We start from the raw sequence: 18,691 nt of genomic DNA, 5'->3' as shown, positions 1-18,691 counted from the left end.
TGCCATTTGTATTCTGAGACCAAAAAAACAAGAGAGGTCCAAACAAAGCCAATGCTTGTACTGCATTTTAATTTGTGGTCCAGATATAAGTTCTGCTCCAAAACATGTATGAGATACAGTCTAGTCTGGGACAGATGTGGCTGTTGTCTGGCAGCTAGATTCTGATAAATTCATCAAAAAAAGAGTTGGATGGATTTATTTTAAATAAAATAAAGTTGGCTTTATAATCTGTATAACTAGACATGATATTAGTGTCCCATGTCTTGTATGAACATATATAAATTATTAATTCGGATCAGATTAAGATTAACAAGCAGCCTATTAGCTTTCTACTATATAGACTTCAGTAAAATAACATTCATTCTACTAGTAACTGTCTAAATATTCTTTCATGTTTTCTTGTCAACTTGTTTAAATAATCTTCTCTCGTCTCTTGAACACTAGCTTTTGCGATATAACCTGGTTTTGTAGCTTATGTTTCACTGTCAGAACAAAATTCTGCGCTTGGACTGGATTCTGTATTTGTATTTCTCTAAGTTGCTTTATGTGAAAGAATGTGACAATTTGTGCACATGTACATATAAATGTACTACTACTACTACCAGAAGAGGTCCCTCACGGTACTAAAAATCCAACTGAACCACTGACATTTGAACTCTTTATTGTAAATCAAATACACACACTTTTATGTGTATCCTTTTGGAACAAACTGTGTAGTGATTTGGCAGAAATACAAAAGAAAATTTTTGCATTCATTGAGCAACACCATTTAAACAGAATATACAAACAATGCATTCATTTTACTGCACGATACCGGTCATTTAAAAAAGTAAGAAATTAAGAAATATATTATAAATAAATATACACAAGGAAAAAAAAATACTCAAATATTATTGTTGTCAGAACTTGGCTTTGAAAATTAACTGAGGTGAAAAAAACGATAATACGACTGTTAAACCAGGGCTCAGACCCTTACATATCCACATATAATCTATGTAACAGTCATTAAGTCATGTCTTATGTAGTGCGTTGAAAAGGGTTGTCCCGGATATGAAAGTGTGTGTTTCTTATGGTAAAGAAGTGTAGATAACGAGGTGTAACTCTTCCCACAGTCAGAGCACTGTTACAGTCTCTATACTGTGGGTTTTTCTGCGGTGGCTTGTGAGGTGACCCAGCTGAATGAAGGTCTTGTCGCACTGCGAGCACTGATACGGCCGCTCTTTTGTGTGTGTCCTCTGGTGATTCTTCAGATTTGAGGCATCCACAAACTGTTTTCCACAGGTTCCACACAGGTACGGTTTCTCTCCAGTGTGCCTTCTCTTGTGTATTTTAAAGCTGCATAAGCGTGTAAATGTTTTAGCGCAGTGTGAGCATTGATACGGCTTTATTCCGGTATGTGTCCTCTGATGGTTCTGAAGCACGTGTAGGCGAGTAAAGGTTTTGGGACAGTGAGCGCACTTGTATGGTTTTTCTCCAGTATGAGTTCTCTGATGGAGGTGGAGAGCGTCTAAGCGGCTGAATGTTTTTTCACATTCGGAGCAGTGATATGGCTTTTCTCCGGTGTGTATCCTTTGATGGATTTTAAATGAAGAGAACTGAGTAAATGTCTTATTGCACTGAGAGCACTGGAAAGGTCTTTCGCCACTGTGTATCCTCATGTGTCTGTTGTATGAGGATGAGGTAGGAAACATCCTTCCACATTCAGAGCATGACTTAAAGACTTTAGCAGAGGGCAGGTAGGAGCACTCACCTATAACAACAAAGGTTAGAAATTGGCGTAAGAGAAAACATAAAAATCTAAAAATATCATTCAGCCACATCATCCATCACCCAATGCATCTACCTGTGCATCATTCTTTCCTTCGTGCCATCCATTCACCTCTTCATCAAACCACCCAATCACCCATTACTACATTCAATCACTGCTTGGTCAATTCACCATTTATACACATTTCAATGGTAAATTCTTCATTCCATCTATTCAGCACTTTATTTATCCCTTAATCACACGGTCCATTCTTTACCTCATCCCTTAATCACTGTTCCATTATTTCATCCATGAGTGCATCCAAGGTTTCATTCATCTACCTATTCTCTGTGCCACCACACGTCCACCCACCCATCGTCCATCCATCCATCGTTTCCGAGTACATCTTCCCCACGCCCAGGTGTATAGGCCATGTCGGAAAATCGCTTTAACCTCAACCTGACAAAAGTATACTGGCAGGTACTCCTCCCTCCTTTATCATCCACAGCAGGCTCAGGTAATATCAAAAACTGTTTTCCAGCTTCCATGAGACCCCTGTGTCCTTCCAGCTCTTATAGGATATCACGCTATGGCCTCACCACCACTACATCAATGATTACCTAGACAACTTGTTTTGTCAGTTGACACCAGGAGTAACAGACGGAGGAGAGTGTGATGGGCTTAATTTACCACCAACCCAAAAAAAAGCCTTCTGGGACAGTAACTGGAGTATCACATCAAGTGTCCTCAAACACTACTATTAACATCACTTCCTTGTAGCATATCTCCTTTCAGATAGAAAGAATACAGCTACAGAGGAAACCACATTGAAACACGGAAACCTAGATTTTAGCTATACCTTAGCCCAGCACACTTTGCACATCGACACATGTAATGGTGTGTTGTGGTCACTGCTCAGAGGTTTTACTGCTGCAAAAGCTCTGTTAAAAGACAAGAGACAATGTCAAGTGCAAAATTTTTCCTACTACCCTAAAGGTCTAAACTCCAGTGTACTAGAGTTCTTCTGTTCCACTCTAGTGCATGGTGTGGATGAGGAACACCAATTCCTTGACATGCAGGACTGCTTATTTTTGGGGTCCAAGCACTAAGTGTTTATTTTTCAACAGTTTGGCGATTTTTGATTTGCTTGGCATGCTCGAAACCTCATGCAAGTGTATTAGCAATAGTTCTCAAATTCATCTGACATACCTGTCATGTTTATCTCCTCATTTTCCTCCAGTGATGTGTCACCTTCTTCTTCACTATTAGATATTTCTATTGATTCGATTTTACAATTTGATTGCAGCTCACCACAGAAACTCAGTTCTTCTTCAGGAGGCTCCTTTTTAATAATAGTTAATGTACTGCGTCCGTCATCACACTGCTCGAGGGTGTACTCGTTCTCCTGTTCAGATTCACAATCCCATCCGTCTTTAGAGGTCGATAAATCTTCATGCTCATCACTGTATACAAAGGACTCAATATCCAACAGATCTGGTTCTGTTTTAATATCAAGTATCAAACTGTTCACATTTTCCTGTGGTTTGTGTGTCTCTCCAGCACGATCTTCATGGTGTTGCATCAGTGTGGACACGGGTTGCATTTTAGGCAGAAAAGAGTCAGGAAAAAAATCCTGAAATTCCTGTTGCAAAACATGGAAAAGCATGATCATTAAAAAGGACTTTGTTTTCCTGTAGCCAGTTTACTTTTGAGAAATCATTCCAGGTTCTAAGGTTCATTTTCATACTAGAATTATTAGCCACCTCAAGCATCAGTGTACAAGCACTCTCAGCTCTCTTGAGTGTTCAGTGGATATAAAAAGTCTACACACCCCTGTTAAAATGGCAGGTTTTTGTGATGTAAAAAAAAAAAAAAAGAAAATACTTTAAATCATGTCAGGGCCTTTTTCACCTTTACTGTGAAATTGCAACCTGTAAAAATCAAGTGACAAACAACCAGAAATGTTTTACTGAGAAAAAAGAAAAACAAACCACTCCCAATACCCAGCTTGCATAAGCGTGCACACCCTTTTATAACTGGGAATGAGGCAGTGTTCAGAATCAACCAATCACATTCAAGCTCATGTTAAACACTAATTAGTATACGCCTGCCATCAATTAAAGTGAGTGATTAACCCCAAATAAAGTGCAGCTGTTCCTGGAGGATTTTTCCTGACATCATCTTGGTAACATCCAACTAGAAAAGTCATGGGCCACAAAGAGCTTACAAAGCAGGTATGGGAACTCACTTCTGAAAATTTTTAATCAGAAGAGGCTTACAAAAATATTTCCAAGGCATTGGATATACCATGGAACACTGTAAAGGCAATAATCATCAAGTAGAAAAAATATGGCACAACAGTGACATTACTAAGAACAGGATGTCCCTACATAACTGATGAGAAGATCAGGAGAAATCTGGTCAGAGAGGCTGCCAAGAGGCCTACAGCATTACAACATTCAAAGAATTCCAGCAATTTCTGGCAAGTCTTAATCCCTACATGTGACAACAATCTCCCAAATTCTTCATATGTCTGGGCTACGGCGTAGGGTGGAAGGACGGAAGCCTTTTTTAACCAACAAAAAAAAGGAAAAAAATCCAATCTTTCAAAACTACATGGAATAATGTGTTATGGTCTGATGAAAGTTGATCTTTTTGGCCATAATATGAAAATATATGTTTGGTGCAAAAAAAAAAAAAAAACATCACAAACAACACCATGCCCATGGTGAAGCATGGAGGCGGTAGCATCATGCTTTAGAGCTGCATTTCTTCAGCCAGAACTAACGCTTTAATCAGGGTGGAGGGAATCATGAATAGCTCCAAATTCCTGTAAAATTTGCTGCAAACCTTAAGGCTTCTGCTTCAACACTTACGATGAAGAGGAATTTCACCTTTCAGCATGACAACGACCCAAAGTACACCTCCAAATCAACAAAGGTACGGCTTCACCAAAAAAAAACCAAGGTTTTGGAATGGCCCAGTTGAAAATCTGTGGGGTGACCCGAAGAGGGCTGTGCACAGGAGATGCGCAGCTAATCTGCATCATGCTTTAGGGCTGCTTTTCTTCAGCCAGAACTGCAGCTTTTATTGAGGTGAAGGGAATCATGAATAGCTACAAATACCAGTCGATTTTAGTGAAAAACCTTCAGGTGTCTGCTAGTAAGCTGAAGATGAAAAGGAATTTCACCTTTCAGCACGACAGTGACCCAAAGCATACACCTAAAAATCAACAAAGGAACGGCTTCACCAAAAGAAGATCAATGTTTTTGAATGGCCGAGCCAGAGCCCAGACCTGAATCCAATAAAAAAATCGGTGGGGTGACCTGAAGCAGGCTGTGCACAGGAGATGCTCTTACAATCTGATGGCTCAAGAATGCTCAAGAATTTTGCAAGAAAGAGAGAGAAAATATTGCCTAGTAAAGATGAGCCACGCTGATAGACTCTGAACCAAAAAGACTGAGTGGTGTAATAAAATCAAAAGCTGCTTCAAATAAAGTATTAGACTAGGGATGTGCACACTTATGCAACCAGGTTACTGTACATTATATATTATATTTTTTTCCCCCTAAAGTGATTCTTATTGTTTTTCACTTTAACTTATATGTTGCAATTTCACTTTTTTATATCTATTTTTTCCTTACAGGTGCTTCTTGGTTCGTTCGTTATTTCCTGACTTTTTGGACACCCTGTACTATAGTTTCTATAGTAACAGATCATTGACAGGGACTTGTATGGTGCACACTCCACATAATGTAAAGTTAATAATAGACAAATCTTTAAAAAACAAACAATCAAACCAAAAAAACTTTATTTAATACATAATGTACGATCGTTGATATGAAGTTTTCTGTCAGGAGACATTTACGGAAGGAGTCTCCAGTGTCAAAGCTTTAAAACATAAGAGGTATAGCCGTAAATATTTTTTCCTGATATGGGAAAGTCTTCGGGTCAGAGGAGTTTATGCTTTGTGGGTTCTTGGTAACATGACAGGCTGCCTTTATTTTTTTTTTGGTCTGTTTCATTAACAAAGAGAGAGAAAATAGAGAGACTGGCGAAGGAAGAATACTAGCTTGAGTAAGTATAAATATAAATGGATAAAAAGTATGGCATGATGTTTTTTTTTAATAAATATGAAAATATAACTGTTAGCAAACAACTGTGGTATAAGAGGAATAAAACACTTGGACTTGCTGTTATAGGAAAATAATCAATGTCGTGGTAGTAACAGTGACTGCACTTCATCACATCAAGCCAGCGCTGATTATATCTCAAGGGGAATGATACGTTAAACGACAGGAAATTATTTTTACAACTCGGTACACTCACGTAAAACTGTTCATGGAGAAGACTGATGGATTTTTTTTATTTTTTTTGAAGGACTAAAAAAAAAAAAAAAAGCTACAATTTTTTTTTTGGAGTGTGTACATATACTTTTTATTTTTTTTCCTGATCTTTTTTTCACATCAGCAGACACAAGTATAACCTATTTGTGTCATAAGCATTATATCACAGCCCTAAAATATATATTTTTTGCTCTTATGTGTGTTCAGTATTAATTATTCTGTTTATTATATATTATTATTATTAATAAACCACTTTTGAATTCATATGAACAACTTTAACCATATATATACAAAAAAGGGGGAAATACTGTATATATAGATAATTTCACAATACACCATATATATGTGACAGTGTTTAGTTTTGATAAATCTTATAAAAGTAACCATGCAAAGTACTGAATAAGAAAAGAAAGGGAAAATAAACAGATGGTAAACTCATTTCAACATTCTGCTGAAAATAACAATGAAAAAAATCACAGTAATCAGAAAAGCATGTGATGATGATGAATATATCACCAGATCTCCACCAGATCTTCCAGCCCTGAAAATCAGTGCAGTATAAACTTGGATGTTTTCTTTTCCCTCTAAATGAAAAGGTAGCTCCAAACCTCATGCCCTTCTTCCTGCTTCAGCTGCAGCCTGGTGTCCTGCAGGGACAGATCCGTTACTGAGCTCGTGCACAAAGCCTCCATTATTTACCTACAGAGAAGTCAGCAAAAACCAAAAACCTCACTAAACACGCAGACATAAATGCGACAGGAGTCTTAAAAAACCCTTTATAACTGCGCCAAGCTTCATATAAAGTGTCACGGGTGAAAACTAAACCTGGGTTTAATCGGGTTTTTATCCCTATTTGACCATCATATCCCTGCTGCCTGCTGATGGCGGCTCTCACTAGTCCATTCGCAAACACGCTTCCGCTTTTATGGCGTTGTGACGTCACGTGCGGAACGTTAGCCATTCCTCATTGGTTACGCCGTGTGTCAATCAGGAATTTGGACCAATCAGATTGCACCAAATAGTAATCGCTGCCACTAGGATCGAGTGATATGTGAAGGTAAATGGGACAATGTTTTGTTTCAAGGCTGGATGTTTCTCCTTCTTTTTCTTCTTCGTATCATTTCGAGCACTTTATTAGGAACACTATACTAATCCTGGGTAAGGCTCTCAGTCCCTTTGCTCTCAAAACAGCCTCTGTTCTTCATGGTATGGTTTCCACAAGATGTTAGAAACACTCCTCTGAGATCCTGGTCCATGTTGAGATGATCGCATCATGCAGTTCCTGCAGATTTTTCAGGTTCACGTTCATGCTGCGAATCTCCCGTTATACCACGTCTCAAAACTGTTCTACTGGACTCAGATCCGGTGACTGGGAAAGCCACTGAAGAACACTGAACTCATCGTCATGTTCATGAAACCAGATTGAGACGACTTTTGCTTTGTGACATGGTGCATTATCATGCTGTAAGTAACCCTTAGAAGATGGTAAATTGTGGTCATGCAGGGATGTACATGGTCAGCAACAATACTCAAATACACTGTGGCATTGAAGCCACGACTGATTGATTATCATCAACGGGCCCAAAGTGTGCCAAGAAAACATTCCCCACACCATTACACCACCTCCACCAGCCTGGACTGCTGACACAAGGTAGATTGGGTCCATGGATTCATGCTGTTGGAGCCAAATTTTGACCATATCATGTATGTGCCTCAGCAGAAATCGAAATTCATCAGAACAGGCTACGTTTCTTCGCCTTCTTCTTCACCTACGTTTCTTCACCTGTCCAGTGTTGGTGAGCCCGTGCCCACTGCAGCCTCAGCTTTCTGTTCTAGGCTTCTGCCTGTTGTAGCATGTCCGCCTCAAATTCTAAGATGCTTTTCTGCTCAGCACAATTGTACAGAGTGGTTATCTGAGTTACTGTAGCCTTTCTGTCAGCTCGAACCAGTCTCACCATTCTCCATTTACCTCTCTCATCAACAAGACGTTTCTGTCCACAGAACTGCTGCTCACCGGACGTTTTTTGCACCATTATGAGTAAACACTAGAGACTGTTGTGTGTGAAAATCCCAGGAGCTCAGCAGTTATAGAAATACTCAAACCAGCCTGTCTGGCACCAACAATTATGCCATGGTCAAAATCACAGAGATCACATTTTCCCCCCATTCTGATAGTTAATGTGAACACTAACGGAGGCTCTTGACCTGTATCTGCATGATTTTAGGCACTGCACTGCTGCCACACAATTGGCTGATTAGATAATTGCATGAATGTGTAGGTGTACAGGTGTTCCTAATAAAGTGCTCAGTGAATGTATATATGCACACACATACAGAATGACAGTTATTTTCTAAAAATGAAAAAGTTAAAAGTAATCAAACAAATGAATAAATAAATGCATGTGTTTAGTGGATAACATTTGACTTGACAAAATGACATGCTCATCTTCTACAGCACCACATTTTTGTACGTTTGTCATTCTTGGTTCACTATTCGACAAGATCTTCAATAACAATGATGAAAAATGGATCATGGGATCACCCAAACTGGGCTGTTGATGATTGGAAAAACATTGCCTGGTCTTTTTCCAATCTTTATACGTTTTGTTTCATTGAGCCTTTTTATTATTCTTTTTTTATGAAGTGTTTTTATTGAATGTTTTTGTGGTCACCAGATTGATAGGTCAAAGTTTTTTCAAATGATATGAAACGTACAAAGCTGCACTGCTATCATCATATTACAACTCTTTTACAAATATATAAATTTACAGGCACACTGATTTAAAATAATAGAGAGCACTGGTTCCAGGCTTTTGTAAAAAATCAGATATACATTAAAAATATGTTTTATCATTGTCACTATGCTTCAGTCGTTTATTTGGCCATTTAATCCAGCTGGCACAAAGTCAGACAGCCACTTTCCACGCTGAACCCCGGAAGCACCGGCTTCTCAAACAGTGTGCAGAATGTGTGTATGTGTTTAAGTGTGTGTGTATCTGGTGAGACGCTGTAAAAGGACAGTGTTCCAGCAGGCCAGTCCAGATACACACCTATCCTGTTCGGCTTTGGCATGTCTATGTCCGTGTCCTCTGAATTGTGCCTGGCATAGAAGCGTTTGTTGTTAACACACACGAGCACCCAAGAGATCGGGTTTAACCCAAGCTTCATTTGAGCGTCCAACGGTGCCAGATCTTCCTCTTTCCTCCGAATGTCAGGATACGTGATACCAATTTCTGGTGATGAGCCTTCCAACAAGACTTCCCAGTAACTGCGATGGCTCAGACTCTCGTTACACAGAACCTGGTGATACACCTGAAATCTCTCCGGGTGATCTGGGTACTGCTGATCTTGGATCGTGTATGAGACCTTCTTGTTTGACTCGGACAGACACAGTTGTGTGTGGGCCGTGTTTGGGTTGAAAGTGAGATCACAGGCATCTGCAGGAACAGAAAAATGTTTTTTTTTTTATTTCATAACAGTATCATATTTTAGCAGGTAGCATTAGCCCAGCATTAGCAATAGTCTAACTGTAATAAGCCCTTTTAATTACAGACAAGAGATTTGTCTGGATCAGCAGTACATATTAATAGGACAGAATTTAGGGAGGGTGTCTTATACCCTGGAGCAAATTATTACGATATTGCAGTATTGAATAATTTCCTATAACAGCAGCCCTGACAGTAGTGCAGCTGCAAATCACAGTTTTACATTAATGCACTCGTTATAATATGTTATCGTTTCTATAGTAAGACCTCATTCACAGTGACTTGTACAGCAGACGCTTCACATAAATGCAATAAAACACGTGTGTACTCATTGATATGGTGAAGGTTTCTGTAAGGAGATGTTTATTTAACATTATGGAAGGAGTCTCCAGTGTCAGTGCTTTGTAACAGTCAGAGGTAAAGCTGTAACTTTAAGTTTTCCGACATCTTCAGGACAGAGGAGTTTACGCTTTGTGGTTTCTCGGTACCATGACAAGCTGCTTTAATTTTTAAGGCACTTTAATTTTTGACCCGCTACAGACATTGATAATGTCATAGAAATAAAGGTAAATCAGAGAGGGACCAAGAGAGGCTGAGAGAGTCAAAGAAGAAAACACAAAGAGACAGGCAGGGGAACTTACACTTTTTGATCCCTGCTTTGATAAATTGTTCACTTTTTGGTTCCATTCTACAGAAAGAAAACAGAATTCTAGAGTTGCATCACAGTCAAAGAAGCACATTATTAATGTACAATTATTTGAAATACACTTTGAACAGTGTATTATAATTTACACTATATGGCCAAGAGTATGTGGACACATGACCATCACACCCATGTATGTTTTTCCCCAAACTGTTCCTACAAAGTTGGAAGCAAACAATTGTATAGAATGGCTTTGTGTGCTGTAGCATTACAATTTCCCTTTACTGGAACTAAGAGGCCCAAACCTGTTCCAGCATGACAATGCCCCTGTGCACAAAGCGAGCTCCATGAAGACATGGTTTCCTAAGGTTGGAGTGGAAAAACTACAGTGTACTTGAGAACTTGAATAAAATTTTACTTGAGTGTCTCCAGTTTGCAGTTTGGATTATTCAGTAGATCAGAGAGCAGCTTTTCTCCATCATCTCCTGGATTATTGTAGCTCAGATCCAGATCTCTCAGGACAGATAAGGAGTTTGAAGTCAGAGCAGATGCCAGTAAAGAAAATCCTTCTTGTGTCACTAAACAACCGGACAACCTAAAAAAAAGGAAGAAATGAAAGCAACATAGTGACCAGCACAGTTTAGCTTTAGAGTATCATTTGAAAACTAACCTCAGTATCTGCAGTTTGCACTGTTCATTGCTGAGTCCATCAGAAATGATCTTCACTCCTGAATCCTGCAGGTCATTGTTACTCAGGTCCAACTCTCTTACAGTGTTGAGAATGGAGGAGAGGAATGAGCAGCTCTTCTCTGTGAGGTTACACCAGCTCAGCCTGGATTTAGAACACAGCCAGAAACAAAGATTTCATAATTTACTTTAACGTACAAAACTCTGTATGTGTTTGTAATAAAGCAGGTCACAAAAAGATCAAGTTAAGAGTTTGACGTAAACAGTGTGTGTGCCAAGTGGATGTATTTTCCAGTACATTCAATAATTAAATGATTTATCAATACTTGCCTCAGAATCTGCAGTTTACAGTATAAATTTTCCCCTCCAGCAAAGAGCAGCTCCAGTCCTGAGTCCTGCAGGTCGTTGTCGCTCAGGTCCAGTTCACTCAGAGAAGACGAAACTGATGTGAGGGCTGAAGCAAGTTCGGCACAGCTGCTCTGGGAGAAATGGCATCTCGCTAACCTTAAGACAGTGACTAAAGTTAGCATAAATGTACAGTCAAATCCAAAAGTGTGGTTCATTATCATTAACTGTTTTTATTTCATCAGTTAAGAGACAGTAATTCGATTCTATTTCTCACTAAGTCATGTTCTTATAAAACATATAGGACATTCCCATATAAAAAGTGTACTATTTAAACCACTATCATGTAGTAGTATGTGTTACAGTCTAAATAAAATATATAGTGTCACGACAATTAGAAAAAAAGCAATGACATTCAGTTTCAGTTTCATTTTTATACAAAGATTTCTCATGTTGATTTTGGACCTGACTGTAGTAACAGTGTAATGGTGTTGTATTCCAGATGTACTCTAACACACATTGCTGACCTCAGTATCTCCAGTTTACAGTGTGAACTCCTCAGTCCATCAGAAAGAAACTTTGCTCCCTTCTCCACTCTGTAATTATCGCTCAGGTCCAGCGCTGTCAGAACCGAGTTTTCTGCCTCCAGAGCTGAAGCCACGGTCTCCCAGCACGTTTCAGTGAGCTCACAACCAGCAAGCCTGAAAACGCAGCATACATGGTGCATTGTATGAATGGAATTATATAAAAGAACCAGTGTGAGAAGTGAGTGATGGTAACATCAGAAGGAACCAACATGACAAGCAGTAGAAATACAGGGAGTAAAAGAGGAATGGTAGAGAATTGGACAGGAATGTATCTCACCAAGCTTTTCTGAAGCACCTGACAGCCGGGATGAGTCTCCTGTAGGCTGAATTAGATGGGTTGAATTTTTTCGGGTCAAGTTCCTCCAAAACGGCCCCAGACATTAACATCAAGTAGGCCAGAGCTGAGCAATTTGACGATGATAACTCTCTATCTGGAAGTTTGTCTGTACACAGATATTTCTTGATTTGGTTGTACAGGGAGCCATTTTTCAGTTCCATCAGACAGAAGAAGTGATTGATGGACGTCTCAGGGGACAAATAGCGAGGGCTGTTCTGCATTTGCCTGATGTGCTGGATCACTCTGTTAATGCACTTTTCGGTTGACTGTGTGTGTGTAAGAACGCCTTGCAGGAGTTTCTGATTGGTCTCCAGCGAAATGCCTAACAAGAATCGAAGAAAGAGATCTAAATGTCCATTCTCGCTCTCCTTGGCTTTATCAACAGCCTTGTTCAGTAAAACATAAAGCTGAGTATCTATAGGAGGGCAATCATTGAAGAAAAAGTGTAACTCATTCATATTTTTGTTCAGGTAGGAGTTGAAAACATGGAGTGCAGCAAAAAACTCTTGAATGCTCAAATGTATGAAACAGTAAACCTTCTTCTCGTGAAGCACAGATTCTTTCTTGAAGATCTCAGCGCACATCCCAGTGTACTCTGAATCTACTCTGACCTCAATACCACACTCTAGCAGGTCTTCTTCATAGAACATGATGTTCCCCTTCTTCAGCTGATTAAATGCCAGCTTGGCCAGTTTCAGGATCGTTTCTCTGTTCATTTCCAGCAGTTTCTTCAAATCTCGCTCCACTTTGTCATCATACTTCTGGTTTTTGATGTTCATCTGTATAAGCAGGAAATGGATGTACATTTCAGTCAGTGTAGTGGGAATTTCTTCACCATCATTTTGCACCAGCATCTCCTGAAGCACCATAGCGGTGATCCAGCAGAAGATGGGGATGTGACACATGATATAGAGGCTCCGAGACTTCTTAATCTGTGAGATGATTTTAGAGGCGTCATTCACATCCTTTACTCTCTTTTTAAAATACTCCTCCTTCTGTTTATCAGTGAATCCTCGCACTTCTGTAAACAAGCTCACATGCTCCGAAGGGATCTGATTGGCTGCTGCTGGCCGAGATGTGATCCAGATCAGAGCAGAAGGAAGCAGATTTCCTTCAATCAAGTTTGTGATGAGAGCATTCACAGATGCTTTCTTCTGTTCGCTTCTCACCATATGGACATTGAACTCCAGCGGAAGACGGCTCTCATCAAGCCCATCTAACACAAATGCAAGCTTGAGATTTTTGTACAAATTTGTTTCACTGAGTTTTTCCAGTTCAGGGTAGAATTCCTGCAGTAATTCATGAAGACTGTATTCTTTATCTTTAATCAAATTAATCTCTCGGAATGGAAGGAAGAAGATGCAGTCTATATATTGGTTGGCTTCTCCTTCAGCCCAATCAAGAATAAACTTCTGCACAGATACCGTTTTTCCAATTCCTGCGATTCCCTTGGTGAGCACAACTTTATTTTCTTCACTTTTCCCCGGAACATTGAAAATCTCATTGCAGTTGATTGGTTTGTCTTGAGTTTTCTTCACATTAAAAGCTTTGTCGATTTTCAGGATCTCGTGTTCTTTGTTAACTTCTTTGAATTCTCCTTCGGTGATGTACAGCTGTGTGTAGACCTTCTTCAGAAGTATTTTAGTTTTTGCATCCCTTTTGCCCTCAAAAATGCACTCAATTTTCTTCTTTATGTTGGCTTTGTGACTCGCCAAAAATTTCTGTAGAACTTCTGTGGACAAGTCTGTATGGTACAAAAGAAGAGAAGAAGCTTAAAAACATTTCACATATCTCCATTCATTATACAAACCAGGAAATGCAGCCAAAAACAGCAATGAGTGCAGGCTAAACATTGTTTCACCTTAGTTTTGATTTCGATTTAATGTTATAACATCTAGTATTTATCTACAGTCCCCTCCAAAAAATACTGGAACAGCAAGGCCAATTCTTTTTTGCTCTACACTGAAGACATTTGGGTTTCAGATCAAAAGATGAACATGAGACGATAGATCAGAATTTCAGCTTTCATTTCTTTATATTTACATCTAGCTGTGTTAAACAAACCATTTGTTTGAACCCACCCATGTTTTCAAGTGATCAAAAATACTGGAACATGTGACTGAAAGGTGTTTCTTACTGCCCAAGGTGAGCCCTGTGAGATTAACTGTTTAAAAGAATTAATAGCACTGAATATCTACTCTTGGTTTGAGCCCTAGGTTTCAGCTGTGAAGACTGCATTTGTTGTTAAAAAGGATAAACCAATATGAAGACCAGAGAGCTGTCTATGGGAGAAAAGCCAGCCATTTTGAAGCTGAGAAAAGAGGGAAAATCAGTCAGAGGCATTGCACAAGCAATGGGCATAGCCAATACAACAATTTGGAATGTCCTCAAAAAGAAAGAAACCACTGATGTACTAACAACCAGACATGGAAAACAACAGGGATGAAGGTATCACAATCCACCATTCAAAGAAGACTTCGAGAGCAGAAATATAGAGAATGAATTCAGAAGTCTACAGAAACATTCTGTTTGCAAATTTACAGAGAAATGCATCCACTCTAATTGGGAGGAACTTCATCTGCAAGACAACGACCCAAAACACACTGCCAACACAACAAAGGACTTCATCAGCGGAAAAATGGAAGGTTTTAGACAGGCCACGTTAATCACCAGACTCACTATAAGACAATTGAACGGCATTTCACCTCCTGGAGAGGAGACTGAAGGGAGAAACCATTAATTATGTTATGTTATTTACTTTAAGACTATCTGTTCCAATACATTTGCTCACATAAAAATTGGGTGGTCTACCACCAAAGGTGCCATGTTCTAAGTTTAACACATCTAGATGTAAAGATCACGAAATAAAAGCTGAAATTCTGATCTATTGTCTCATATTCATCTTTTAATCTCAAACCCAAATGTCTTCACTGTATAGAAAAAACAAGAATTGGCCTTGCTGTTCCAATACTTTCAGAGGGGACCGTATATCCACAAGTTTATGAAGTCTGTTTCATTATGATACAGTAGTGATGACTGCTGTTTTAAACAGAATTCTTGCTTTTGGTCCCTCAATTTTAAACATGCTAAAAAAACAAAAAAAAAACAATAGTGGACAATCAACAGTGCTTGGACCCCTAAATAGTTTTCTGGGACGGGTTTTGTAGGTACAGCTACATTAAGAGGCTGCCATTGGAGATCAATGTGGATTTGTGTCCTAATTTGTGTAAATAAATGTTTGTTTATTTAAAATGTGTATAGTTAAAAAGCTAAAGTCACATATTTACCCAAGTTTTCCTTTTCAGTTTCTGTGGAAGAACAGACACAGAGGAACAGAATCATTGAATGAAGAAAAAAAAAATTGACAAAAGGCTGAACTAATCAATCAAAGAATCTTCTCTAGTGCTGCTTAAAACATTAATCAACAACCTCTGTGGAAAGGTCGTGTTAAGGAATCAGTACCAATGTGTGAATATCCGATTCAACACACAATATTCAACACAATGCTGATCTTAATCTTCAAAATACAAGGTAGCTAGGCAGCATTTTTGAGATTTTAAGACAAAGTCCAATGTCATGCATATGTCTTTCTCAACAAAGAAGCCAATACCATAATTTTCTCACTGGAAAAAAGTTCAACAAAATGTACTTTTAACTTAATATCTTGCATTTCCTTTACCATTTTAAATAGCAGTCATATTTATGTTTCTAGATTTCAAAAAAATGTTTCCATGGTTAAATTTTCAGCTAGAGTTGCATGACTCAACACGTAGCATATGTATTATTTTATTACGCTTTCTTTGCCATGTTAGTTAATATGACCTTTCTACCTTTCTAGCACCTAGGTAACTTTTACCTTTCTAGGTAGTATTAATCAGCTTGCTTTTATGCTGACACCAAGTGGCTATTTTCCTCATTGCATCAGCCCTCTATATTATATTTTGCTATATTTTCTTCATAAAGCTATTAATAGTTACATACCAGTGCAAGCAGTGCTGCCTCTGATGTTGAGGGCAACATGATCAGAGAATGTGCTGTTAATGAGCGCAGGAACATTAACAATACTGCCGTTTTCAGCATTTACAACAACAGAGAATCCAGCAGAAGGAGAGGAAGAAGACTGGGCTCGAGCTGTGTCTAAATAATAATAATAATAATAATAATAATAATAAATACATAAAAAGTCAAATTATAAAATTAAAAAAGTTATGATAATAAAGAAACAGTACAAAATGATAAAATAAGTGTATCAGTAATTATTAAAAGAATAAATGAATATAATAATTAAATAAACTATTTTAAATAATATTATACTACAATTTTTGTATATTATACAGCAATCGATAATTAAATGAAAATAATTAAAAGACCTTTGCTTGTTATGTCATTAAATGAGAGAAGGATAGAGGTAGGTAGAGAAAAAAAATCATAAAAATGGCAGAAATCACTTCATGTTATGTGTTATGATAACTTCTCAGTTTCCTCTGTAGGTTCAGTGGTGCAGTGGCAATATGGATGGTGTTCTCAGAGTGATGCTCACTGTTGGGTTTTTGTCAAACATAGTTCTTTGTGCCAAACTGCAAATGTTCATTTTATTCTCATGAGACCATACAACATTTCTGTGTTTGCTGAGTCCCCAGTGTGTCTTTTGGCAAACTCCTAACATACAGCTCACTACTTTTGAATAATGTTCAGCTGTGTGGAGGATCAAGGCTATGGCTGTGAGCAGCTTAGATTTAAGCAAATTTGTGATACTGACTATGTTAACTCCTTTGTACAAAAGGTCGGATTTTCCATGAGTCTTATCCCTTCTATCGAAGCATGTGTTCAGATGATACGCTGATGGATTTGATCTAACATGGATCATCAGGCTTTACACAAATGTCTCGGCTCGAGTGCATAGGAAATACCAAATACTAAGAAATTCTGAAATTCATGTAAATATTTTCTACTAAGATTCCACTTTTCACTCAAGTTGTTGCTGATAATATCATTAGTAATGAAAACTACTGTGTAAGCAAAACCGAGTTAAAGTGGTTTACTGTATGTTTCCAAAAAAAGAGTAAAATCTCAACTTTCTCTTCTTCATCTTCTGATCATGCAAACACAAACAAATATAATATTCAACATTCACCTGCGTTTATAAAGACATAAATCTATATATAAAATACACTTTGATTTAGTCACATCTAAACAAAACCACAAGCGGAAGTGTTAACATCTACATCTGAACATGTCTGAGCTCTTACAGGCCTATAGGTGCATGGACATAAATATGTGTTTATGTGTGTATATATATATATATATATATATATATATATGTATATATGTTTGACTGTCCGGTTTCTTTTCTACTCACCGTTAGGAAACATCCCGCCTTTGACTGCTTACATCCAAAAACAGATTTTTAAAACAAAATAAAAAATCCTGAGGCCTGTATGTGAGTGCTGTCATAGAGCTTAAACAACAGCATCCGAATAAACAGCTCAGAACAGCGCCAAATTAATAAACTGCTGCTGACTTCCTCAAAACTAAATCCAGAAGCGACCTTGTGCAGGAGGGCCGAGTCCTGAGATGTGGAGAGCCAATGGGGTCAACACTCCTGGCCACGCTAAGATCACATGGAAAGCCACCGGGGACATGAGATTATTATTCACTTTTATTGTTTAGATCAGAGGTTCTCAACTAGTTTTGCTTCAGGACCCAAATTTTACAGGTGGACATCATGTCGCTACCCAACACTACACTAAAGCTGTTTATCATATAGAAGTAAAAGAAGAAATGTGTATTAACGTTGCATATGAATGTTACTAATACTACTAATGAACATAGCTGCAAGCAGCAATTACAGGGCCAAACACAACAGAGGAAAAATTTGCTGTGACGCTTGCGGAAGATTTCTCAGGTAGCTTCAGGGCATATGTGTCAAAGACAGTTTGAGTTAAAACAGTAATGATTTAACTCAAACTGTCTTTGGCACATATGATGTGGCACATGTGATGTGATTGTAGTGACAGTAATGATGATTTTATGCTAAATAATTTACAAACCATAAGGAAGCAGAGGTGTGGTCGAGCACCGGTTTGTGAATGGAGGGTGGAGCCGGAGAAGGTGAGTGGTAAGGAATTCACACCTGCTGGGAATTCTTCTAACGAGTGTTGTGTTGCAGTGAGCTGTGGCAAGGATAAAAAGGAGAGAGATGAGCACCTCAAGTGAAAGAGAGGTGCATGGTGGTTTAGTGGTTAGCCTGTTTACCTTGCACCTCCAGGATTGGGGGTTCAGTTCCTGCCTCCTCCTTACCCATCAGTTAAGTTTGTTACAATTTCACATGCTGGTATGGACTGAAGACCGAAAAGCATAAATATGCTTTTTTCACATCTCGTGAGCACTAGGTGGCTCTGTACCTGTGCAGGTATCTTCAAGTCATGATGGCTATGACATATACTAAGTTTGGTCTAAATATGCTAAAGTATTACAGAGATATAGCCTGACTTCCATTTCAGTATGCTCATTG

At 38.5% G+C, this 18,691-nt stretch overlaps 2 protein-coding genes across 5 annotated transcripts; both read right to left on the bottom strand.

Moving 5' to 3' along the window:
- Positions 1-644: 644 nt before the first annotated feature.
- Positions 645-8,355, bottom strand: LOC113526590 (zinc finger protein 239). Of its 2 annotated transcripts, XM_026913774.3 has the most exons (4): positions 6,919-8,355; positions 6,702-6,792; positions 2,957-3,389; positions 645-1,750 (listed from the first exon to the last, which is right to left on the bottom strand). In XM_026913774.3, exons 2-4 carry the CDS (start codon positions 6,783-6,785, stop codon positions 1,113-1,115), a joined length of 1,155 nt encoding a protein of 384 aa, XP_026769575.3. In that variant the 5' UTR covers positions 6,786-6,792; positions 6,919-8,355; the 3' UTR covers positions 645-1,112. The 2 variants fall into 2 exon arrangements, with proteins under 2 accessions (XP_026769575.3, XP_034156010.2); XM_034300119.2 differs by having other exon boundaries at positions 6,610-8,355.
- Positions 8,356-8,480: 125 nt separating this feature from the next.
- Positions 8,481-17,737, bottom strand: LOC128317012 (NACHT, LRR and PYD domains-containing protein 12-like). 3 transcript variants are annotated; one of them, XM_053229809.1, is made up of 10 exons: positions 17,537-17,737; positions 16,159-16,314; positions 15,465-15,485; positions 12,118-13,921; positions 11,781-11,954; positions 11,239-11,412; positions 10,892-11,053; positions 10,640-10,816; positions 10,220-10,266; positions 8,481-9,530 (listed from the first exon to the last, which is right to left on the bottom strand). In XM_053229809.1, exons 1-10 carry the CDS (start codon positions 17,547-17,549, stop codon positions 8,980-8,982), a joined length of 3,279 nt encoding a protein of 1,092 aa, XP_053085784.1. In that variant the 5' UTR covers positions 17,550-17,737; the 3' UTR covers positions 8,481-8,979. The 3 variants fall into 3 exon arrangements, with proteins under 3 accessions (XP_053085784.1, XP_053085785.1, XP_053085786.1); XM_053229810.1 differs by lacking the exon at positions 16,159-16,314; XM_053229811.1 differs by lacking the exons at positions 15,465-15,485; positions 16,159-16,314.
- Between the last annotated feature and the right edge of the window lie 954 nt (positions 17,738-18,691).

Source organism: Pangasianodon hypophthalmus, chromosome 26, assembly GCF_027358585.1.
Source record: "Pangasianodon hypophthalmus isolate fPanHyp1 chromosome 26, fPanHyp1.pri, whole genome shotgun sequence".
Taxonomy (NCBI): domain Eukaryota; kingdom Metazoa; phylum Chordata; class Actinopteri; order Siluriformes; family Pangasiidae; genus Pangasianodon; species Pangasianodon hypophthalmus.
This window is presented reverse-complemented; position numbering and strand designations above follow the sequence as displayed.

What these genes read in the sequence shown, in the direction of transcription:
- LOC113526590 (XM_026913774.3), bottom strand. Translation starts at nt 6,785, where the DNA reads ATGGAGGCTTTGTGCACGAGCTCAGTAACGGATCTGTCCCTGCAGGAC. An exon ending in AGCAGGAAGAAGGGCATGAG is followed by an intron (nt 3,390 to 6,701) that starts GTTTGGAGCTAC and finishes GTTTTGCAACAG; the next exon opens with GAATTTCAGGATTTTTTTCC. An exon ending in TGAGGAGATAAACATGACAG is followed by an intron (nt 1,751 to 2,956) that starts GTATGTCAGATG and finishes TTGTTGTTATAG; the next exon opens with GTGAGTGCTCCTACCTGCCC.
- LOC128317012 (XM_053229809.1), bottom strand. An exon ending in AACTGAAAAGGAAAACTTGG is followed by an intron (nt 13,922 to 15,464) that starts GTAAATATGTGA and finishes TGTACCATACAG; the next exon opens with ACTTGTCCACAGAAGTTCTA. An exon ending in CAAAGCAGGGATCAAAAAGT is followed by an intron (nt 9,531 to 10,219) that starts GTAAGTTCCCCT and finishes CTGTTCCTGCAG; the next exon opens with ATGCCTGTGATCTCACTTTC.